This window comes from Platalea leucorodia (genome assembly GCF_965183815.1).
Source record: "Platalea leucorodia genome assembly, chromosome: 2".
Classification (NCBI taxonomy): Eukaryota; Metazoa; Chordata; class Aves; order Pelecaniformes; family Threskiornithidae; genus Platalea; species Platalea leucorodia.
In genome coordinates this window covers 102,850,927-102,875,431 of record NC_138824.1, presented here as the reverse complement: position 1 = coordinate 102,875,431, position 24,505 = coordinate 102,850,927, and the positions used below count along the sequence as shown (strand labels likewise).

The 24,505-nt window shown below is 38.3% G+C and overlaps 2 protein-coding genes across 11 annotated transcripts; one reads left to right on the top strand and one right to left on the bottom strand.

Moving 5' to 3' along the window:
- Positions 1-256: 256 nt before the first annotated feature.
- Positions 257-3,491, bottom strand: RWDD2B (RWD domain containing 2B). Of its 2 annotated transcripts, none has more exons than XM_082304373.1 (5): positions 3,394-3,491; positions 2,840-3,058; positions 2,675-2,742; positions 1,599-1,964; positions 257-889 (listed from the first exon to the last, which is right to left on the bottom strand). In XM_082304373.1, the coding sequence occupies exons 2-5, from the start codon at positions 3,044-3,046 to the stop codon at positions 652-654; spliced, it is 879 nt and encodes a 292-aa protein (XP_082160499.1). In that variant the 5' UTR covers positions 3,047-3,058; positions 3,394-3,491; the 3' UTR covers positions 257-651. The 2 variants fall into 2 exon arrangements, with proteins under 2 accessions (XP_082160499.1, XP_082160500.1); XM_082304374.1 differs by lacking the exon at positions 3,394-3,491 and adding an exon at positions 3,255-3,330.
- USP16 (ubiquitin specific peptidase 16) lies at positions 3,249-24,244 on the top strand. Of its 9 annotated transcripts, none has more exons than XM_082304360.1 (18): positions 3,249-3,348; positions 5,350-5,448; positions 8,007-8,185; positions 8,837-8,940; positions 11,382-11,485; positions 13,144-13,322; positions 14,315-14,407; positions 15,083-15,213; positions 15,585-15,672; positions 16,580-16,658; positions 17,533-17,624; positions 18,445-18,501; positions 20,126-20,293; positions 20,909-21,584; positions 22,139-22,233; positions 23,439-23,525; positions 23,832-23,988; positions 24,103-24,244. In XM_082304360.1, the coding sequence occupies exons 2-18, from the start codon at positions 5,388-5,390 to the stop codon at positions 24,225-24,227; spliced, it is 2,475 nt and encodes an 824-aa protein (XP_082160486.1). In that variant the 5' UTR covers positions 3,249-3,348; positions 5,350-5,387; the 3' UTR covers positions 24,228-24,244. The 9 variants fall into 9 exon arrangements, with proteins under 9 accessions (XP_082160486.1, XP_082160483.1, XP_082160487.1 ...); XM_082304357.1 differs by having other exon boundaries at positions 13,141-13,322; XM_082304358.1 differs by lacking the exon at positions 3,249-3,348 and adding an exon at positions 3,574-3,673 and having other exon boundaries at positions 13,141-13,322.
- Positions 24,245-24,505: the final 261 nt, after the last annotated feature.

Below are 24,505 nucleotides of genomic sequence, written 5' to 3'. Positions count from 1 at the left end.
TCGTGGAGCCACCACAGTATCTCTCTTACCCACACACACAATTTCACCTATGGAAAATTCTTACACCTTACAGTAGGTGTCCTAGCTCATCCTGTTAGCATCAAGAAGGCTTTTGTGAACTTGCTCCCTCATTTTTTTTTATTTTTTTTTAAATATAAAACATTAATCTCATGGCTTAATCTGCTTTCAGGTAGAAAGTAGAAGAAAAGATTGTTACAAAAAAAGTCTTCATGTAGTGTATGTAAACAGTAACAAATAATGTAAACATCACATTTCCTCTCCTGAGATAGATATACACACTTCATTTTTGTCCCTTCTTATTCATGTACACATTCACCATAATTCCATCTATTCATTCATCTATAATTCTCTAACTGCCCAGTAGGTCATCGAACATACTTTCTTTCATTGTAATTAGGTATGTGCCCTGAATGTCCTTAAAACCAGAAAGTGTAATAAAGCATTCATTTAGTCATTTTCATTATTCAGGATTTCACTGAATATTTGTTTTCATTGAAAACTGGATTCATCATATAAACCACAAATCATTAATTCCCTCTCTGATCAACTGTTGCAGAACAGCTAAGGAATCTGTGACGAGGATTAACTTCCAAAGATCCCCACTTGGGCCTGTGGTGATCTTCAACCCCTTCAATGCCCTTCAACCCCAAAGTACATTTGAAAAATGTCAGCACATCCTTTTTCTTCTAAAAAATGATATAGCTGCCCCAAATCCATATGATTTCCTCTGGCACCATGTGCATCAAAGCATTTTTCTTCCAGAGTGGAGAACTTCCTTTGTTTCTGAATCTCAGCATGTCCCCCACCTTCCAAAGAAACATCTTCTCTGTGCCGAATGAGAATTCTTTTCCACGTTAATCTTCTTACTCTGAAAGCAATTGGAGAAATATGAATCTATAAAATAAAGGCTGTTTTAGAAAATACTATGAAATAGCTATTTTCACAGAAGTCAATAAATTCCATTTGTACATATATGTTGACGGAAATAATGGTTCCCTAGCTGGTCATAGAAACACTACTCACACAAAAACACTCCTATAAGTAGGAGCTTGTTTCTTTATATCTCCCCAGGATTCAAAAACCTTAATGTTATTCCTCACAAAATAATTGATGAAGATGTGGTTTCAATTTCAGTGTTCACTTCTGCCTTGCCTGTGCTAAGAATTCTCATATTCTCCTACTCTCTTAGCTGTTATAATCAAACAACGATGTTCATTTAGCCTGCATCACCCAGAAATATAAATGATGGGAGCAGAATAAAACACAAATGTAAAGCGATATAACAGCATACATATCTAACACGACTGGGGTACTGCAGTCCATCACTATACAACTGAAATACAGAGGAAGGTAAAACAGAAATAAACGTGCACCATGCAGTACTCGTAGCTTTGATTGCTGTAACCAACAGTACAGTGGATATTCAGAGCTGTAAATACAGTATGATAAACACAAATACTTTGCAGACTTTTATAGGTTGGAAGGCGGTTGGATTTCCCACCTTGTTGCCACATATACACCATGAAACATGTAATGTTCTAACTACTAATGGCATTTAAGCACAAAGGAAAACTAACCTTGACCAGAACTCTTCACAACTACTTTGTAGACCTTCTACACAAACAACACCTGGTTTCCCCGGCATGCAAAACCCTGACAGAGAGAGCTCCTTGGCCCAGTCAATAATATTCTTTCTTTTTTGCTTGTTGTAAATGTGATGACTATAGATCCACAATCGAGTGAATGTGATGTCTTCTGACTGCATGGCATTTGACGTTGTCACTGAGGAAGACGAAAGCTCTTTGTCAACGTAAGCAGCGGCGTGGTCTTTAACCCATTCCCTTGCACTCAACATGCAGGGCTCACCACTGCAGTTTTGCATCAAATACGTTTTTAGATCAGAATTCAGGTGAATCTGCTGAGAGCGACTTAATAATGATGACCTAAAGGAAAAGAAAAATACAAATGCAGTTGTAATAGGTTTACAATTTAGCATGTTTTTCAAACAGTTTTACTTCAAGCTGCCAAAAAAAATCAGGCCATATTTAGATGGTATACACTTGCTATTGATACTGAAGTCATATTAGCTATGAAAAGCTCTCAGTTAGTATTTAACTGGTGTGCTAATTCTTGAGTTTGCATATAGTACTACCAATCTGTAAATTAAAATCAAGGAAAAGGTACTTGAAAAGTAAGTATGGTGGCTGAACTAATTTCCTGTAATATGCAGGCTGCTGCTTTAAACATAAATGTTCCAATAAAAAATAACAGAAGCCTGGGAGTAACAGCATTTTGGCAAGGGAAGAATAAGACCATTAACTAACTTTTCACTCCTTTAGTTAGTGTTAAGCCTTGTCAAAATGGACAACAGTCTCTCTTCTTGAGCATCAGGCCTATGAACAGTATCTACATGTAACCCCTCTGTACAGAAGATGGGACTCCTCCACGCTTTTCCCATTTTTCTCACTTATTTGCTGAGGACACCAAAGAAATCAAAACCCTGGAGATTTGTTTTTCTTCCACATTGTTGTCCATCTGGCTTAATGTGACAGTAAACCATCAAAAAGGGACTGCTTTTTCCTATTGTAACTGTATTTATGTAGTACACCATAGCTTCTATGTGTTTTTATTAGCTGTACTTTTAATGCCATACCTCACAGTAATTTCTGGTAGAACAGTTGGATATTTAAGTGGTAAGGCACAGGCCATAGAGAATTCCACCTAAAAAAAAAAAAAAAATGAGCATATGTTCAGTTCACGTAAGCCCTAAAATCCCACAAAATAAAAATAAAAATTAAAAAAAAGGTGGTTACAATACCATAGAGGCATTAGAGACCTCTGGCTTTACATTCAGTATAAACTGAACTTTTGAAGACGGCATCTCTGCAGACTCATTTTCAACATAGTGTTTTAGTTCTGCTACAGCCAGCTGGTCAGTCACGGTGAACTCTTCCTCGTAAGGAAACATGCTGGCGAGTAAGTCTAATTCCGAAATTTGTACCTCGGCCTCTTCTCGGTTAGTCATGTCTGCTGTTTCCTAAGCAAAGAAGAAATTAGAGAAGAAACACAGGGCTTGAATATGTGACTAAGCTCATCAACCACCCCCACGTACACGCGTCAGGCGCCCGCGCATGCGCGGCCCCGGCCCCGGCCCCCTCACCGCGCCCCCCCCCCCCCGTGTCCTCACGGCCCCACAATGCAGCGCGCCGGAAGCGCGCATGGCAGCCGCTGACCGTCGCCCAACCGCCCGGGGATGAGGTGAAGTTGTCGGGCTGCCCCGAGACGGAGCCATGCGCCACCAAATCGTTCGCCCCGCGGCACCGGCAGGTGAGGGACGGAAGCCGCCCCCCGGTCCTGCCGTTGCGCTCCTACCACCGCGGCCGCCGTCCTTCCCCGAGCCGCGGGACTCGCTCCTCCGGCGCTCCGCAACCTCCGCTCCGGCCGCGAGAGTCGGCTTTCCCTATTGGCTGCGGCGCCTGTCAGTGAAGGCGCGGGAGGCGGGCGCGGACCAATCGGAAGCAGGCGGGGCGGTGCAGCGGCGTGGGGTGCGCGGCGGCGGCGGCGGGGCGAGTGTGCGCGGCGGGGCCGCGGCACACGTGGGCGGCGCGGCCCGGCTTGGCCCGGCCCGGCCCGGCCCGGCCCGCGGGACGGGGTGAGTGGGGCGGCCCGGGGGGCGGCGGGGGGACGGGACGGGCGCCCAGCCGAGCGCCCAGTCCCCGGGCGCAGCTGCTCCCCGCCGCTGCCTTCGGGAGGGGGAGTGTCGGCTCCGCGCTGGCGACAGGTGCCCGGCGGGGAGCCTCTGGGGCCCGGCCTGCGGCCCGGGGCAGGCGCCCGCCGCGCCCCGGTGGTTTCCCCGGCGTGTGCCTCTGTGGGCGTTTTTCCCGGGTCTCTGTCCGACGCAGGTGCAGTTTTGGCCATTTGCAGACCGCTCTTTCTTACTGGGGAAAAAACAAACAAACAAACAAACAAAAAAACCCCCAAAAAACCCCAAAACCCCCCAAAAACGTCGTTTTATTGCTTTAGCTTTTCCTCGTGTGGGCTGTTGGGTGGAAAAGGCTGGTGAAGAGCCTGTCAGGCGAGTCTGGCCAAACACAGCGAGAGTTAAATTAACAGCTACATGTGTTCGCGCTGTCCCGCCTTCCTGGCGGGAGCAAGGTCAATTCGGAAAGGATTTTAATGATTTAGTTGTTCATATAGGATCAAACGTTGTAGCTTTTTGCCGAAAAATGTGCCATAGAGGGAGTTTGTTGGATGAACTGGCATTTCTTTTTCTGAACAAACTGGATGCTCCATTGCAAAAGTTGATAATTGTACTCCTGATGAGGTGGCTGCCTACCTGTCATTTAACAACGGCGTCATCTGTCCTGAAAGCATGCTTTGGAAAGGTTTTTTGTACAAAAAGTCCTCAGTGGGATCATGCCTAAACTCTTCAGAGGCTTAGTTTCTCTCTGATTCTCTTGGGCTGGCTTCGTGTTTCGGCTGTGACAGCTCCAAGCAGGCAGCTGTTCTCTGTGGCTGGTGTGCTGCTGGGTACGAGCTAAGAAATGGGTTTGAGAGGATGGATCTTACCAGTCAGATTTAGTGGTGTGCTAGTAACATGTTTACGTGAAGGGTGGACAGCAGGGTTAGGCCAACCCTAGAAGTTGTCCTAGAAGTGTCCTACCATATGTGCAGTAGCCAACTTTTTGAAGGCAAGCACTTGGCTTAGGACTCTGTAGTGGTAGATCACCCTTGTCTAGAAGGGTTTATGGGCATACCAAATAGCAGACCCCATCTGAATTATTTGCTTGATATGTTGGGAAGATGATGATAAATCTCCCTCAATGAAGAAACTGAAAAATCAGAACTCCCTTTGTCTATATATTTTCAAACATGTTAGAGTATTTGCCTGTGTCAGACTTCATCAAAAGTACAAGAAATTTGCAGTAAAGCCGATGGAAAGATTGTAATTGCAAAAAAACTTGAAGATTTAATTGGGACAAACCCAATTCTTTTTCCTAAAATCCCTGTGTTATTAGTTAAAGTACAAGTCCTAAAGGCTTATAGGATTTTTGATACTAAAGTTTCCCATCGTGTTCTTTTGTGCAATGGTTTTTATTTAAGGTTTTAAATCATTTAGTTTTTATAATTCACACTGTGATCTTGCCTCTACACCAGTTACAATTGTTTCATGTTAAAGTATAATTAATTTGTTTTCTTTTGAAAATGTCAAATTGAAACAAGTTAATTCACCTCAAGGGGCATCTTGGCCATAGAAATAGTTTATTGTTTAGCAATGAACAAGTAAAACCAAAACCTAGTTTCTAATTTACTGTTTCTCTTTGCTAGGTCACTGTTCCATGTAAGAAAAATTACAGACTGCAAATATGGGAAAGAAACGGATCAAAGGCAAAACTGCACCGTCTGATGACTCTCTGGATACGCTGGGTATGTTTCCTCAGAGAAGTCTGTGGTCCTAATGTTTGTTTTAACCTCAAAGAGGGCTTGAAAACTCATTAATATTAGAAGACCTTTACACTAGTCACTGGCTTTGAAGTCTCATTTACAAAGTGTGGGTTTGTATAATTGAAGTCTACCAAGAAACCTTAGTGTTGCTACTTTTCTAACTATGCTAGAAAATAATAATCCTGTATTGAAAACCAGGATTATTTTCTGATTTTCAAGAAACTCAGAGACACTGTTCTTTACTGGTACACAGATTGTATTGAATTGTGTAAAGTTCCTCAGAATATGACGGGTTTGTAGAGTCAGCTGCTAAGCTTGTCACGATATGTTGAAGTAGCATTTTCCTAATGAAGATTTTGTTGCAGAAGATTCTCGCTTCAGCAAAGAAGATTGTGAGTAAAATATTTCTGTGAAACCATTTCTCTTTACACTAGCAACTAACTTAGTACTGGCCCTGGACAGCTCAGCTGTCTAGTCATAGTGTTTTTTTATTTAAACCTTTCTCTTCCTTGCCTTCTGTTCCTTTAGAGAAAATCCCAAATTGTTAATGTTATCCTTCTACCTGGATCTTGCCCCTCTGTTGAAATTTTATTTGTTATTTTGTTTACCCTGGTTATTCTAGCTCTTGGTTTTGCTTGTGCTGTGTAGCGTTCTCTTCTACCATCTTGTCTACGAGGTCACAGATTGTGTCTTGCCCATTTTTTTTGGTGATCCCAACTGGGGGAAACAAGTTGAGCCGTGCTAATTTAGCTGGGAGAGAGAGCCCTTAGAGTTTTAGCCAAGCGGCTCAGTGTGATGGCCTGTTTATTTTAAATTCAAGTCTACTCTACTTTCGTTTCCTGGTTGTCCTGGTCTTGTGGTAGCTTCTGTCTCCTATGGCTTTTTAGCTTCTTATGTCCCTTTTTTTTCCCTCCCCTCTGGAGTCAAGATCAATGTCTGCTATGACTGTTCCTCATTTTTTTCCAGCAAAAAAAAAATTCAGTTATGGTGCAATTGCTGATGGCATCTCACTTCTTTGGCTAAAAATAGGCTAGCTTACCCTGACAAAGTCCTGTAAAGCCACAGATGTAGGCTAAGACTGATCATTGTGAATAATTCCACTGTATAGTAGTGGCCAATATACAAAAGGTTTGTTTAAAAAATAAAATTTTTAAGTGGTAGATTAACCTTGTGTTTTTTAAAAAGGCTTAAAGAATGCATCTAAACATCTGTAATCGGTTCATATTGGCTAGCATTTGTACCGTGGTAAAATCCTATAATCTTGGACAGAAACAGAACTGTAGGTACAAAACTTTTCACGAGTTCCAGCTCATGCCAAGAAAAGTTTGCTGTCTTAAGGCTGTAATCTTGCATATGGTCCTCAACAAAGATAGATTGAGAGCTGTTATGCTATCTGAGCAATAAAAATACCTCTGTAGCAAACAACTTAAGACAGTTGAATTTTGTAAACGGCTATGTAATTCTTCTCAATAATAGTTTCATAAAAATGTGATTTTTTTCTAACATATTGAGTACATACAGCATTTTTCCTTTAGCATGTTTTTGTTTACTCTGTGCTTTTTGACTTTCGAGGTAACTCTTTGTGCTGTCAGATATTTGACTGTATTTCCAAATTTAAACGTGTAACTGCAAATAGTGAAGAATTGTAGGCTAATGATGCTAAATGTCTTAAAACCTACACTGTAAAAAAAAAAAAAGAATAAAAAGGAAATTAAAATATGTTCCTCATTTTTTATTTGGAAGAACTTGAATCAGTTTCCATATATATTGTCTGTCAATTGCAATTTCTCTGTACATGACTTGGGCTTACAGACAGCAACAACCTTAAAAATTAAACAAAAAAGAAATAAGATAATTAAAACTCCTGATAGTAGCTGTTAGCGACAGGTGCCTGTTCTCGGTGTAACCATTCTTAGCGGAGTTTGGTTAAATAGATGGAGTTCACACCAGGCCCAGAAGGTGTAGCTCCAAGTAGGGTGTAGTGTTGTAGTGCAAAGTGACAATGGTATAGGTAGAATGACTCTGCCATTCTTTTTTTTTACTATAGTCTGCATAATTTCACTGAGGCAGCTCAGCTGGAAGTATAACCTCCATAATCTCCACTTTTATAGGCCAGCCAGGTGCTGCTTTGGTGACTGGGAACTGTGGCAGTGGGCTGTGGCTGCTCCCTGGGAGGTGTGGGAATCATAACGCCACAATAATAGAAGCCCACAGCCTGGCACGTAGGTAGGTCTGTATCAAAAGGTTTTGTCAGCTCCTCTGACTAGATGTAGATTTGAGTGATGCTTTTTTTTTTTTTTTTTTTTTTTTTTTTTTTTTTTTTAAAGTAACGCAGTAGTTTAGGATGCAGCAACAATATCCCCTGATTGTGAGTGGGGGTCACAAAGGGTTTCTTTCTGATACGTCTGCTAAGTTGTCAATGTTTCTTCAACTCTAGAAAGGCTATCCTAGCTTCTGGATTGCTGTCTGTGTCTTTGAAGCTTAGAGACATTTGCATTTGTTATGGTACCTACATCCTTCTTGTGCTTTTTATTTTGTAGAACCTGTGTGCAAGCATATTCGTAAAGGACTGGAACAAGGTCATCTGAAAAAGGCACTGCTGAATGTGGAATGGCATGTTTGTCAGGACTGCAAGGCGGACAACAAGACACAAGAGAAATCTGAGGAGGAGACTGACGAAAGCCCTTCCATATGGTTATGTCTAAAATGTGGCCATAGGGTATATCTTGTTTTGTTGTTAGTTAATATCTTTCAGTGCCTCATAATATAGTGGAAAAAGGGAGCTTCTAATTAAACTCTTATATTCTCTCTTTTTTTTTATTTTAAATGGGGTGCTATATAAATGATTTGATATACTTTAGTGTGATGAAAAATGTCTGCTCTGAATTGAAAATGAGATACTTAAAAGCTTGGCACAAAGGCATTTAGCAGACTTAAGGCTAAAACACCATCTTGAGGACTTTGCTATAAAGTCCAAATTATTTTGCTAAGAAAAAAAATTTCTGTTAATGCTCCTAATTTGTGATTTTTACAATAAGATCTTGTGCTAACTTTAGTTTATTAAAGTTAGAATTATGCATGCTGAAGAGGTTTTTTGTTTTGTTCTGTTTCCTTCTTCGAGCTGTTCAAACTGGAATTTGTAAATTAGATGTTTGGTCCCTGAGCAACTTGATAGTTATTCTTCACCCAGTAAGTTACTTCTCTCTCTGCAGAAATAAGTGTCTTGAAATAGAGACCCCTCTGGTCATCCTAATTAGTCTAACATAATTAATCAGTTTTCGTTTTAATCCTTTGTTTATGGTCTGACTTTATGTATGTTTCATTGATAGTCAACTGGATTTTGTGACACTTCTGGTTATCAACATTATAGGGCTGTGGCAGAAATTCTCAAGAACAGCATGCTTTAAAGCATTATACAACGCCGAGATCAGATCCCCATTGTTTGGTTCTCAGTTTGGACAACTGGAGTGTGTGGTGAGTTTGTCAGGCAACAGTTATAAGACATAGCTAGAGTGCAACAGCGGCTGGGATATAATTTGTGTTTTCTTTTCTTTATGATTTCTAGGACTTATCTCTAGAAATTTATAAAGCATTTCCACACACAGAATTCCCAGCAGTCTTTGCTGAGATTTGCTGAATAAATTGTAAAATTTGTAACTAGAAAACTTTCATAATTGAAGTTGAAATTGACCAACTAGTAAATTCTGTTGACTTCATATTTTACTGCTTTTACATGGTCGTAATACTGACATGTAGAAACATGTGGTGTTATGTAGCTCTAAATCTTAATTTTCAGCCTTGGGAGAAACTACTTTCTGATGCACAGTTAGTGACAAACTTACTGACTTCTATTTTCCCAATAAATATGACTTCTTAATACCATATGTATAGTTAAGAAGCAGAACTGTAGAATTAAAAGATGCTACTGGATCAATCAATACAAATTCCATCTCTCTGATAGTATTTCCTTCTCTTAAAAGGAATTCTTCTGAAAGGAATATCCTTAAAAGGAATAGCACGTTACTATATAAGGGGGAATCTTAATTTTCCAAACTGTACCATACAGAAATACTGTGCCTTACATAAAGAGTTTTCATTTTGCTCTATAACCTTTTTTAAACTTACTATTTGTCATTATGGTAATTTTAGATAACATCTCTTTACTTGGTCATATTTAGCACTCTTATATGCAATGATCAGAATTTTTATTGAACTCTGGAATGGAAATGGACATTAATAACATACACTACTAATGAACTAGTGAACTGATTTTTGTGAATTTAAATAAGTTTTAAAACTGTTATTTTAAAGGGCTTTATTTTCTCTGCCGTAAAACTTCTATAGTTTTTAACAAAATACTTGTGAATGAGGTGAAGTTGTCTAAGCAAGATATTTTGCTTCCTCCTAGAATTTCTTGGTTATACAAACTTGCACAAGAAATTATTCAGAGATTGATATATTGGGTATAAATTATTGTTATAACTCAAACCCACAATCAAGAACTGTATTTCACAGTGGACTTAGTACATAAAAGCAAAAGCCAAAAGCTTTTTTGATCGGAGTTTATTAATGCTGTGAATGAATGAATAAATCTCTCTATACTGTGCATGCATATGTGGTTGAAATTGGACTTGAGCAGTACCTGTGATTGGTTAAAAGAAAAGGTTTTGAACATGGAGAGAAAGAGGAGAGTTCTAGTAATTCATTAAGTTCTGCTGTTCTGGGGTTACAACAAGTGTTATTGTATGTATTTTCAGTACTGGTATGACTTACCAGTTGGATCTACTTAATGTTTTTGCTCCACTGGTCAAACAGCCATTGTTGAAAAAAATACTTTCCAATCCCTTGATTCCTTCAAGGCTTTGATCAAAATTTTTGATGGATGAAAAGTTATGATGTTAAAAATTGCCCATGGAAGTAACTCTCATTTGTTATTCCAGGAGTGAGAATGCCTATTTTTATAATTAACCAAACAGACAGTAAATACACACTCAGGGATCCAAAGGCTGAGCCAGTTTTTTCAATGAGACATGAAGAAATGTGAAAATTGCAGCTAATTCCAGGGATGCTAGAGATTTAGGGAAGCACTTTGCTGCAGACTTCTACTGCTTTTAGTATCAGAAAATAGAGTCTGATTTATGGTAATCCTGAAATCTGCTAAATGCATTTGTGCCTAAGAACTGTAATTGGTATGTTTCAAAGTGCAGAAGTATTTGCATTCCCTTCAATACCTTTTGTCACCTCTTCAAAGAGCTGATTGGGCAGAACTACGAAATCGGTACATACAACTCTCCTTCAGCTGTATGTGTTCTGGCAGAATTTTACTCGAGCCTTTGTCACTGCAGCTTCTCTCACAATTTTGTTTAAAACAGATTAGTGGCATAACGAAAGGCTTCTTTGCTCATAAAGAGACAAATAGATTTATATCCGCAACGGAAGAGCAAATAAAAGCGTGCAGGACTAATGGAGGACACTGATTTTTTTTCCTTATCCAATTTAAATATAATGAAGTACTTGCTTGGCTAGAATACTCAGAATATTTTTACATGCCATAACATTCTTAAGTCCTTTCCTTTAGGGCCTGATATCGTAGTTTCTTGATTTTGGCAAAATTTTCCCTGCATTTATTTTTCTTGCAGACTAGGTTTCTAAGCAGATATTTTAAGGGTCTAATTTATATTTGTAAATTGCAACCTCCGGTCACTGAAATAATTTAGTAAAGATAATTTTTAACCTTGTTATTTTCTTGATCAGAAATTGATTGAACTGTTCTCTAAGACTTCTAAATCTTAAAATAGATCTTGTAATTTTATAACTTCGTGTAATGAACTGCATCAAACAAATAAATAGTTTAGGTTTTTTAAACAATAACAAAAAATAGGATTAATTGTTTTTCTTTTGGGGGGGCGAGACAGGTGCTACATATGCGATAACGAAGTCCTATATAATACTTCAACCCGATTGGGTCAGACCGTGGATTATGTTAGAAAACAAGTTTGTACTGACTCATCACGTACAGGTAAGTAACTATTATGTACATACAGTAAATCAGAAAGTCCCTTAAAAGTAGGAGACAGTACTTTTACAGACCAGAAATATAGGAATAGAAGGAAACAAATGCAATTTTACTGTGACTTTTTTTTTTAAATATGATGTTTGATTGTTCTGTGAGTAAGGAATTGACTTTCAGTATTTAGAAGTTCTGTGTTTATTCATCAGTATTGCTCAGTCTGTCTTGAGATCTGAAGGAAAATTGTCATTGCTTAAGGATAATTTGATCTGATTTTTTTAAAAGTAGTTTTGTAGGTATTTGTGAATGTATCAGCTGGAATGACTAAGTCTCCAGCTGTTGCAGCGCATTTCCTAATGGAAGGAGTATACAAGAGGATTTGTCTGCTAGGTCTGTACATTTAGTATAGGTAGCTGCAGTGCATTCAGAACTCTCTAAAATTGCGTGTTCAGCCTGCAGTCTATCTGCAAACATGGGTATTTAAAACACTCCAGTTTGTACAATGGCAAAACAGGTTTTGTACAAGGCATTTCCACTAGAAAACTTGGAAGACTTTGCATATCAAAATAAATGCTATAATTCATGACTATCAAAAATTCCAATGCTGTCCTACACTTGGGTGAAATCATACTCAGAAAGTAACTCACAACCATCCAGCAGTGCCACGTGGCTGTCTCTGAGTATTTGTTCAGGAAGCAGCTGAGATTTTCCCACAAGGACCAGAATCTTTGAGTGGTTTTGGTCAGTCTTCCCAGACACGTAATTTCTCTACGTCTAATATTTGAACTTCACATTGGTTGCCAGAATTTTCTTCTCAGGTTTGAACTGGAAAACGGATGAATATCTGGGTGCAGTTGTCTGTTTCAGGTGTTCCATCTGTTCTTGTCCATCCATCTGTTTCTTATATTGCCTGGTTTCCATGCTTTCTCTGAGCTGGCATTACTTTACAGTTAATCTTGGCTCGCAGCCCTATTTATGAGAAACCTTATCGATAGTAGACTGCCAAACTGGCAGAACCAGTGTGGGTGTTATTCTGAAAATTACCTGTAATTCCCTTATTGTTTTATTAAACAGGTCATTGAAATTTTGAGCTATACACCAAAGTAATTTTGGGGAAAATATCTTTAATGTGTCTTGAAAAATATAAACCTTGCAGTTTCATCTGTTCAGGTTCATGAAATGAACATGAGAATGCTTTGACAGTGGGAGGCCTGTGCATTTCATTTCAGACAATATGCCATGTCAAAAGGGATATTATCTCAGATGCCATCTTGCTGGATGTGTATAAAGCCCTAACGTAGGTGATTTTGCAACAGGAATGAAATTTCACATAACACATGTAGAGTTCAAGAGATTGTTGCCATGAATGGCTTGTAGGCCAAGTGGCATGTTTAAATTGTCTGCTGATCTGAAATGGCATTTCAGGGTTTTTTTGATTTTGTTGTTGTTGTTTGTTTGTTGGTTTCGTTTGTTTCTTTTTTAACTCCTGTTACCTAAACACTTTAAGAACCTAAAACAGTAGTGTTACGTTTATACAATTACTGAATTAATTATCATATGTTTAAGTTTTAAACAGTGTAGATTGCTGCTGCCTGTAATAACATTTTCCTAGCCCATTCTCTGTTACTTGGTTAATATGTGGTATGTTTTTTTTTTTTTTTCAGTAGAAAAACAACAAGAGAACAAAGAATTCGGAAATAAAAAAGTAGAAAAAGACAGCAAAAATGAGCAAGAAAAAGAAGTCTCACTTAAAGAAGAGAATTCGCATTCAAGTACTAACTTGGAAGTGACTGTGAAAGGACTTAGTAACTTGGGGAATACGTGTTTCTTTAACGCAGTGATGCAGGTATGGTAGTTACTGCTGCTTTTAAAAAAAATTTGAATTGCAAGAGAAAAAAAAAAAAAAAAAAAAAAAACAACCCACAACAACCTCATCCCCAGTATTGTACAATAACACAATTAGAATGTGTTTTTTTATCTACCAAGAATGATGGGTTCATTCTAAAAACAGCGCATTGGCCCAGAGAAATAAAAAGAAATGGAGCTGCAGGTTCAGACTTGCTCTGAGGGAAGTTATAACAAACTGCCCTGTCTTTGAGGGACAGCATCTTTCACTGATATAGATTAAGCATGCCAACTTCCTAGTTTAGTAAAAAAAAAAAATAGTCTGGCACATCACCTTTGCTGACCTTGTAGAATACAAGAGATTAATACCCAAAGACCGTGGGTGTTTACTGAACAAAAATGTCTTTCTCAGCAACAGGAAATCAAATAAAAGTAAATACTAACAGGATGAGCATATTGTATTGCCGTCTTGTGTGTCTTGCTCAGCTAAGAAGTGTTTGAATAGAATAAACTTGCCCTTTCATGCAACCTTGTGCTCTTTGGCTCTTGGTGCTGAAGCTTTACTCAAACAAAATTCCCACTGTACTTGCAGGTTTTAGTAAAAGTTTGATTTTTTTTTTTTTTTTTTTAAAAAACATGTTTTAAACCAAGCAAATATGCACACTGCATTTTACCTTTTGATTTTAGAAACAGACACTGGTAAATAGACTGTCAAAAGATCAGTCTGTAGAAGAATAGTACATTTAGGGTTTCTGCAATCTAAAGTAATATGTGGAGAGGACACTTGGAAGTCTCATTAGCTCTACGGAATGTACCTTTAACTGTTAAACGCTGTTAGAATTTCCAGAGTGGTGGTTACCACTCTAGTTCTGTGCTTGAGAAAAATAAATTGCTGCTAATCTGGTTGCTACAAATTCCACGACCAGTGGAACTCTGTTGCCCTTCCTCTTGTTCCCCGGTTACCAATGTTTTTCTTCCTTTTATGTTCTGCAGAATTTATCACAAACTCCAGTCCTGAGGGAGCTGCTTAAAGAAGCTAAAATGCCTGGTGCAACAGTTAAAATTGAGTCACCCGAGTTATCCATGGTATATATGCTTTTACCTCCACCGTGTTTCTCCCCACCCTTCCAATCTGTTAAAGAAAGAGGCAATATTCATCTCTGGATTTTAAAGCTGGTTCAGCTAAATACTAACAAGATTAAGATGTAAAATCAGTGGGAACTGCACTATTGACTTCCATAAAGCTGCTTCTGAAGTCAGCGGAGGTCTCTCATTCAAAGTGAAAGATCAGTGATTCAATACTCTGGAGTGCTTGCATTATGATTAAGTTACTTAAAGGATGAAAGCGCGTAACTTTTGCTATAGTGTCACTTGTCTAAATGCAAAATAGGAAACTAGAGGATGTCTGCAGCGCTAACTTAAATAACACACCTGTCATTACAGTTAGGGATTTGGATGGGAAAGAAGGGTTGTGCGTTTTAAGAAACTGTATTTTTTTCCTAATAAAAGCAAGAAATCTGGAGTTGCAACTAAGCAATAAATAATTAATGATTCTTAGCCCAGTGTTTTGGTATCATCTCGTGAGAAACCATGTGTTGATTGTTTTTGTCAGATTAATTTACTGCCACTTTGGAATTTTGTGTATTCTATTTTGTAATAATGTTTTCAAGATCTGAAGTGTTTAGGTAAGGAAAAACTTACTCCAGAAGAATCTGTCACCAAATTAAGGCAAAACAATTTTGTTGCTTTTGTTTAAAACAGGAACCTCAGCTGATAAAACTAGATCAGCCAGGTCCTTTGACATTAGCCATGTATCAGTTCCTGACAGAAATGCAAGAGACAAAAAAAGGGGTAGTCACTCCTAAGGAACTTTTTGCTCAGGTTTGTAAAAAGTGAGTATCTGTACAATTGCACGTCATAGTGAGTATGAAAAGTTTGTTAGTTGTTTAAAAAGAAGGTCAGTTTTCTCCCTTTTATTCCTTCAGCTCACATCACAGCATATAAAATTTGTATAATACTTACAAGTTTTGAAAGAAAATGATAAAGAGCAAAATAAAAATGAGTAGAAGTAAAATGAAAGATATTCAGTGACATATTCTGATTAGCTAGCTTCATATTTTTAGAAAATGCCTTATGTAGACACTTGTTGCTTTTATATACATACGTGCTTGAAACTTTGTCCTCTTGTGTCTGGTATGAATTGTTTTTACTTTGTCTATCTCCAAGTTCAGTTAAACTTGACAATTATTGTTTTATTTAACAGAGCAATACGATTTAAAGGTTATCAGCAGCAAGACAGTCATGAATTGCTTCGTTACTTACTGGATGGAATGAGAGCAGAAGAAATCCAAGTGAGTGCTTATTTCATACTCGTGCATACCTTTCTTCTTCATACCCCAGACCAAGGCTTTCTCCTGTGCTGACGGGCAAAAGAACGTTCTTTTGGAGATAAGTCAAGCTCTGTAGAGTGGTTTGTGCTGCCCATAGCACTTACTTGAAGCAGATGAGCAGCAGAGCTGTATAACTGGGCAGCCTCTAAGCAGTGGAGTTATGAAGGAGCAGCCACGGGTATTACTGTTTTCATTTAACAAAACAATTCAAAGAAAGAAGTAAGTTTGTGGCCTATATCTCTTACATATATTGCACACATTATCTAGGTTTCTAAGGTAATGATAATTTCTGCCTTTTTGGAAAGCAGTGTACTGGTTATTCTCTATGCTCTTCTAATAAAATCAAGTAGAAAGGTTCAGTTTTGCTTGCTCTAAAGGTCTTTTGTTAATTCAACACTTCTAATATAAATGTCTGTTGTCCTTCAGAAATAAATTGACTTGTCCAGAACTTCTGCAGAAAAAGTGGGTTTGGAGTATGTGTAGTCACCCTAAAGAATGTCCTTTTGTCTTAATTTCTGAAATGCCTGGAAATTCACTTGTGGAAATTCCATGTTTTGGTTTGGTTTGGGTTTTTTTTGGGGGGGGGGGGTTGCCAGTTTTAATTTGCGAAAGTATTTCGTTCTTAGTATGTAAGAAAATCAGTCTAATTGCAATGTTATGGTTGCAGGCTTGTTTCTTGGTTGATTATGTGTTTTAATATCCACAGGAACTATTTTGTGTCTCTACAGGCAGTTGTGTTATTTGTATTGATTTTCTTAATTGGTGATTATTAAACTTTTTCCTCCATCTGAAACATTTTGTAAAATGAACTCTTTAACTGAATTAGTTTAGGAAATTTTACAGTGTGTATTTGTTTTGAAAATTTCAGCAAGTAAGTGTTGGAATACTGAAGGCGCTGACTGACTCTAACAAACAAAATGAAGAAGAACTTAAAAAGAAAATTAAAGGTAAAATAGATGTTACTGCTGTTGTGATAATTTAAAATCTTCTGTTTCATTGAAGTACACAAAGTAACACTAATAGTATCAGCTAAAAGATACATGTTTAATTGTACAACTTTATGTCATCTCTTGAATATGTGTGTATCTAGAATATAAGGCTCAATAGTGTTAGTCTGTTTAAATGCCTTACTGAACTTGGTGGTGTTTCCTTCTTAACAGTGTGAGAGAGAGTTGATTCTATAGACATTAAAATATGTTTAGGTAGTATTTAATATTCAAATATTGTGTAAGAAATTAAAATATTAGCACATGAATGTAATAATTTATTCAGTCCTAATAGTCCATTGTTACTTAACAGTGGTATAAAAAAAAAACCAAACAGTGAACAGAAGAGTTTTCAAACTTTTCGACATGACTTAGGTTAGAAGATGAAGAGAAAGTTTAAATTCAGACTATGTGCTACACTGAAAATATAACTTGAGGAAATTGGTTTTGTTTGTATGGCACCTATACAGACAAAAGTTGGTGCTTGTTTTTTAGGTTCAGGCAGTAATCCTGAGAGAAAACAGGAACTCTTACTGGGATGCGGTACTTCTGAGAAAATAGGGAAAATTTGAGTTGAGAAAGTGGTAAAGGTGTTGGTTCAGTCAGACTGTCTTCTGCAAATGTGATTTTGTCCCCATTCCTTTGGTACATGAAAGGATCGTAATTTAAGAATCTTGCTGTACTTCCTGAGGAAACTAGAACAGGCTAACATGTTCCATCATACATCTTGCATACTGTATTCTCTTTTTTGTATTTGGTATGTCATAACTAAATTGGTTGCTAGTATATTATATGTAATATTATTAACTTTATTATATACCTTGTCAATTCTCAGAATATGAAAAGAAAAAGGGAATACAAAGTTTTGTAGATCGAATCTTTGGCGGAGAATTAACCAGTACAATTATGTGTGAAGAATGCAGAACTGTAAGTAAACTGCTTGCTTTGAATAGCCTGGAGTATAATTTTATGTAATCTGCAGGAGAACCCCAAAGTAATTATATGTAGGAATAAGTGAATTGGAGAGGTTTGCTTCAGTTAATACAGTTCTAAGAGTTGAGCTGAAAAGCATGCAGCTAGTCAAAGAGGGGCATGGTTTGGCTGGAGTCTTTCTTCACTTATGTTACGAAGCTAATCTTTCAGTCCCTTTCAAAAGACTTCCAGAAAAAGAGGTCGGCAACAGCAAGCTGCCTCTGCCAGAAGAATTCACTCTCGGATTCCTGGTAAACACCTTCCAGTGGTACAAATTGTAGAGTGGATGAATTGTTCTGCTACCAGCAGTATGCTGCCAGGGCCCTTTCCTTTTTCATCAGATGATTAGGTCTCTCCCTTTCCCACACTGGAACGACTGTGGGATTGCCAGGAGGACAGCTAAGCAAGAAGGCACTATTGGGATAGTGCATCCTGAGAATGAAGTAATACAGGGTATTGGTGAGTGGGCTAGGTGAACGTCATGACAGATTGCAGATATCAATCTCATAGGCCCCAAATTGGGTTCTCACATTCTAGGCCGCTAGAAAACTGAAATTTGTAAAAGTATTTCTTGCTTATTTCTGTGGTAATATGACTGCTAGATTTTGGTCATGGATAGCTGTTTGTGAAGGTAGATTAGCTGTGTTTTATGTTTGTACGCACAAGTGAAAGCATGCATTGAATGCGAACAAGGCTACATGCAAATAAGCCTATTGACAGTAAGCCAGCCACTTCCAAGCAAAATTAAATTGGGCTCTTAAATATTCATTTAAAGGTATCCTTGGTCCATGAGCCTTTCCTTGATTTGTCGCTTCCTGTGCTAGATGATCAGGTAAGAAATTGTACATGCTTGCTTTTTGGCTTAGTTTTTGTTTGCTCATATGAAAACACCTTTGTTATATAATCATTAGGGAATGAATTTATGCATCTTTCTAAATGTTTCTTTTGAAAGTTAAAATTATAAATTTGCCCAGAAAGACAGAGAATAAGATTTTCATGAGAGTTGTTCTTCTAAGTTGCGGCTCATAAATTATCTGATCTGAATTCTCTCAGTGCCAGGAGGCACACAAGGCACGAACATCGTTCTTCCACTTCGATCGGTCTGCGGCTGCGTGCTCTGGAGTCCCGAGGGCCACAGCGCAGTCTTCTGTTGGTTTTTTCCTCAAAACATGACCGATCCAGTTCCATCTCCTCCTCCTCGCTTCGTTACCGATTTTCTCCATCTCCGAGTTGATGCTCGTCGTTTCTGCAACTTTTTTTTTCTTTTTTTTTTTTTCTTTTTTTTTTTCCCCCGGGAGGAGGTAGTTGGCCTCCTGCCCAACCCCCATGACTTGGAGGGCCAGTGGTTTTCCTGTCAGGGTGGCCTTCCCTTAGGCTGCGTTGGTTCGCGGCACCTTCTTCAATTTTATCCGGTGCACCCTCCAGAGAGGGATCCCCTATCCACCACCCAGGGGACGCGCCTTCTAGCCGTGCAGCCCCAGCCGAAGGGGCTCATAAATTGACTCTGGAAAATCACAGATAGTCTGTTGGTGATCTTGCTGCTTTGCCAGTTTCTGATGTAGAGATTGGCTTAGGGAACGATCTAGTATGTTCCAATGTTGTCTCACTATTGTAGAAGACTGAGTTGCAAAGAACAATGTTTCCCAATTCATCTTCACGGTTGTAAAACTGAACTAAATTGCATGACAGTGATGGGTGCCTAGTGGGTGCTTGAATGCTTTGGTGGTTTGGGTTTTTTTTACTTTATCCATTTTTCTGCACTGAGTCCAAGAATACTTCTCATAATATTCAGGTTACTGAATAAAGTTAAGAAACATTGGTAGGATAGTACGTGAATACTTAGTTGATCAATACTGATTGATTTGATCGATCTCTAGACACTCAAAATACTTGATTTGCTTTGTGTTTCATATAGATAATCTGTATATGTAATATTTCAGATTTATTATGTAGCACTGCTCACATAAAAGCTAATGAGTAAATATCGAAATGAAACCCCCTCAGCCAAAGGGATCACATGTCTTCTGCAACAAACAAATTTCATTTTAACAGAAGCAAACAAATTCTGTGGCAGGCAGTTCAACTGAAGATGTCTCTGCTTGTGTAAAATGTTACTCTTCAGTGAATTTAATGAGATTTACATCTGTTAGAGCCCAAGGTAATGTTGCCCCTTTACAGGTTCAGAATTTGGCCCTTGATAGTCTTACTTTTTCATACTGTTCCATTCTGCAAGTCAGTTTCACATGGACTCCCTCTGGAGTGAGGCACCTCTTTTGTAAACATTAGGGTGGCATAAATGAGTTAGTTGTATGTTATAGTCACTAAAATGTTGTATCTTGAGCTGAAAACTCAGATAACATCTCATCCCTACAGTTTTCTTTGGAATACTATTTTTGTTATTCAGGACAGTAACATATCTACTTCTGTGGTTGTTTTGTGGATTTTTCTTTTTGTAGAAAGTAAAAATCACAAATGAGAGAAACGTTAAAAAAAACAAAGAAAAGGAATCTGAAGATGAAGAGGATAAAACCAATGACTGTTATCTTAAGCAGAGAGACGAGCCCCCTGGTACAAGTAAGCACCTTCAGAAAAAAGCAAAGAAACAGGCCAAAAAACAAGCCAAGGTTGGTTTTGATAAGTATTTCCCTTTTATTAATGAAGTGCTTGCAACTTCTGGTAAAGCAACTTCTCTTTGCTTCCTCCATTTCAGTGGAGGAGGAGACAGCTTAGAATTTCTCCTCGCTCAAATGCACAACTGAAAAGACTAATTGTATCTACGTCTTTGCTATTAAGAAGTTACGTGTTCTGTTAAGAGGTGCTGTGCTAGGAATAAGCTAATATCCAGAGGAATGTGGAATTTATGTTGCCTGTCTGAAGTAGCATTAATTTGTGTCGGGCAGCTGTGCTCCAGTCATTGATTGCCAGAATATTCACAAAACTTCAGCATACAGACATGAGAAAGGATCGGGAAGATATAAAGGGAATCATTAGTTGTATTTTGAAGATACTGTGTAACAAGGAGCAGTGGGAACTATATCTGAGTGAGGATAAACTCAGTATTGGTTGAATTGATCATCTCTGATCATTAAATCATAGATTATTACCTCCCTTCCCACCCTTTGCAGCTATGCCATGCTACAAAAATTTTGGTAAAGAAATGGTAAGGAATGCTAAATATAATTTAAACTTGCTCTGGGTTTTTTTTTGTATTCTTACGTTCTATGTATTCCAATTTGCAGAGCCAGCGCCGCCAGCAAAAACTTCAAGGAAAGGTGCTTCACTTGACAGATATCTGTGCAACTGAACAGTCAGAAAAAGATGTCGAATATAACCAAGAATCAGAGGCAGAAATTAACTCTGAAACTCCTGATACGAAGCAAGAAGAGGAATCATCAAATGATTGCAAAGATCACTGCTTAACTCAAAAAGACTTGAGTATACAGGGAAACAGTACAGAAGTTCAGAGCATGCATGAAAATACAGGAAAGCCAGAACAAGAGTGTGTAGAAAATGAGTCTCTCATGGATCTCCCTATGGAAGGCTTAGATTCTCCTATAAAGTTTGTCAATGGCCTTGACGACCTATCTTTGAAAGATAAGGACGATGAAAATGAAGACGAGGAGGAAGAGCTTGCTACCGACTTTTCAAAACTACACTTGGGTGCCAGTGCTGAATCTGATATGAGTATCTTAGATGACCTTGAAACTGTTCCTGTCAAGATGGGTGAAGTATTGACTGAAGATCCAGAAACAGCTTTTTGTACTCTTGCCAACAGGGAAGATCTGAACCCAGAAGAAGGTTCAATCTATCACTGTTTATATCAATTTACCCGTAATGAAAAACTTACTGAGACCAATAAACTACTCTGTGACGTATGTACGCAAAGACGTTGTGGACCAAAGAAGAACATAAAAAGTATGACAAATTTTCTTTTAAAAGAAAACTTTAAATATGTCCCTTTCTGCTGCTTGGGTGGGTAAGGGGGGGAATGTCCCTAAAGTGGTATTTGCATAACTTTTAAGTTGGATAAGTTGAACTAGTGTTCAGTGGGTAGGTTGTGAGAGCCTCTGTCACACAGATTAATACAAGTGAGTTCTTAATTGAGCCGGAACAGTAGGCTCACAAGCTTGGGTACAGAATACTGCAGGACTGAAAAAGAAGAGTGAGCAAAGAAGAGTGGGTTTGGCTTTGAGGGGAGGGAAAGGGCATTTCAATCTAAAAATTCATTACGTGGATGAATGTAGGGAGTAGCTATTTAGCAACTGACTTTTCTTTCCTCAAATGTGAAAGTTCTGCTCTGACAGTGGTAGGGAAATCATGTTGGTGTTTGCTCAAAAGGCCAATAAAAGCCGCCTGCAATTTCTGATTATAAGAGTTGTAGAGAATGAGCAAGAAACAGTGAAAATAAAGAAGTTCTTGCTGTAACATTTGTTTAGATGTTAATCATTGATGGTTTTTCTTTTCTGCAGGTGAAAAGAAGCATGTTTATACTAATGCCAAAAAGCAGATGCTAATCTCTCTTGCTCCTCCAATTTTAACTCTTCACTTAAAGAGGTTTCAACAGGTAAGTAGCAGGCTGATACTACAAAAATGTGTATGTACACAGTATCAGTTTAATATGTATACATGCACATAGTACTAGCTTAACTTGAAACTAATGTTAGCATATTTTCATTTCCTGTAAGATTGTTTTGGTTTAGGATTTTTCCCAAGGTTTGGAAGGCATTGGTGTGCAGCGTTGGTTTTTTGTGGTCTTTGAGGACTTGGGGTGTGTTTTCCTGAAAGAATATTCCATTAGCTACCTGGAAAACACTGTTTTGTGAGCTTATTTGCAATATATTCCCTCACTATTGTTATTGCTTACTGTATTAAGCAGTATCTTAGCATTAATTGTTTCCTGCTACTACAGAAGTTCATGGTCTCTTATGTTTCAGAACAGATAGAATAGGATCCCATACTAAATGAATGTAACGAATAGGTCAGTAGAATTGGAAAAGAGAGCATTCCGAGCCTTACTGAGGGAAAGAGAAAAAAAAGAAAAGGGATGAATGGAAAATAGACACTGAAGTGAAATGGCTTACTTTTTTTCCAAGTTGTAGGAAAATTTTTAATTTAGGGCTTTAGCTTTTCAAGAAAGAAACAGGAAAGGAATGGGGATGGGAGACAGTATTGCATCTTCTAAATTTAAAGCTGTTCAGTATTTTGGTCAAAATACTTGAAAAATCAGGGAGGTGACTTTAAGTAGATGAAAAGCAATTCCACAGAGAAAATGGACATGTGTAGCCTATTCCAAGAGACTGTAACATGATTAAGGAAATAACATTTGTTATCTTCTCATTTTGTTTTTCCAGTTTGATACTGGAAGATTATTTGAATAAGGTGGGAGTAGAAGTTACATCAGTTTTGACGATGTAAAATCAGATCCTCAGGCATACTACAGTATCTGAGAAGCAACAGATGTCCTCGTAGTTACATAAGTAGATTAGAGCTGATTCTGTTTCCACTTTTGGTACCATTAAGTTACCATAAGAGTGAATTGAAGAGTTGTCGTAACTTGTGCTCCAGTGCAGCATGTGGGGGCAAGGAGGTAGTGCTGGAAAACCTTGGGCATTGGAGGAAAAAAAAAAAGATGCTTTTTCCCAATTTTCTGTAATGTAAAACTAATTTTTTATTGTTGAAACTTTAACCTGAAACAGTTAGTAACTAAGCATGGCTTTAATATGCTACATTTTAACATTATGGGGTTTTCCTCTGCTTTGTCTGTTTAAGGCTGGATTTAATCTACGGAAGGTAAACAGGCATATCAAGTTTCCAGAAGTGATAGACTTGGCTCCTTTCTGTACAGTTAAATGCAAAGTAAGTGGGAAAACAGTCAGATTCTCCTTTCCCATGTGCTTTCACAATTAAGCTGCTTAGCAGAGTCTTTGTAGAACGCTTGTCAAGCTTCAGTTATTTTGTGTGATAATACAGGATAACTTAGGAAGTGCAACTTGTGCTTGAGTCAGTGTGCTTCCCCTGATCATGGCTGTAGTGCTCGCATGAATCCGTAATGACCAGCTTCCCTTTCGTCAGCAAACAAATCAGAAGTGAAGCGTTTACATTCTAGCCTTGTTTAAAACCCAGTAGCTGGCTGACATCATACCTAAACTTTTGCTTCCATAGAACGTGGCTGAAGGGAATACAAAAGTACTGTACTCTCTCTATGGAGTTGTTGAACATAGTGGAACAATGAGGTCTGGGCACTACACTGCTTATGCGAAAATGAGAAGTATGAACAACCATCTCTCCGATCTTGTCCTTCGAGGACAATCTCCTCAAGGTAAGTAATTAGAAATATTTTACAAATTATTCCTTGCTGCAGAACAGTAACAGGGTTGATTGATTGCTTCAATTCTTTGTAATAACCTTTAGTCCTAAATTCTTCCTTTGGCAGCTTTAGAAACTGAACCAGTAAAAGGACAGTGGTTCCACATCAGCGATACCCACGTACAAGCTGTGCCCACATCGAAAGTGCTGAGCTCGCAAGCCTATCTCCTGTTCTATGAGCGACTGCTGTAACTCATCTGAGAAGCCTTCTTCTATGCGCCGCCATCTTCAAGTGGTCTGAAAGAAGGCAGAGACTTGCAAATCATGTTGTTAAGTGTTGGAGCTACTGTATACAACTGCAGGAATATACTTTATGCTTCTTAGACACACTGACAAATGGTTAACTTATACTTTTCCAGTGTTTTCACTACTTTTAAATAAAACTTTTTTTCAGAATTAGAGCTTTGAGCTTCTATTGAGTAATTTGGGAGTTGGCACAGACAAGCAACTGCTACTTTTAGTTTTCTGCA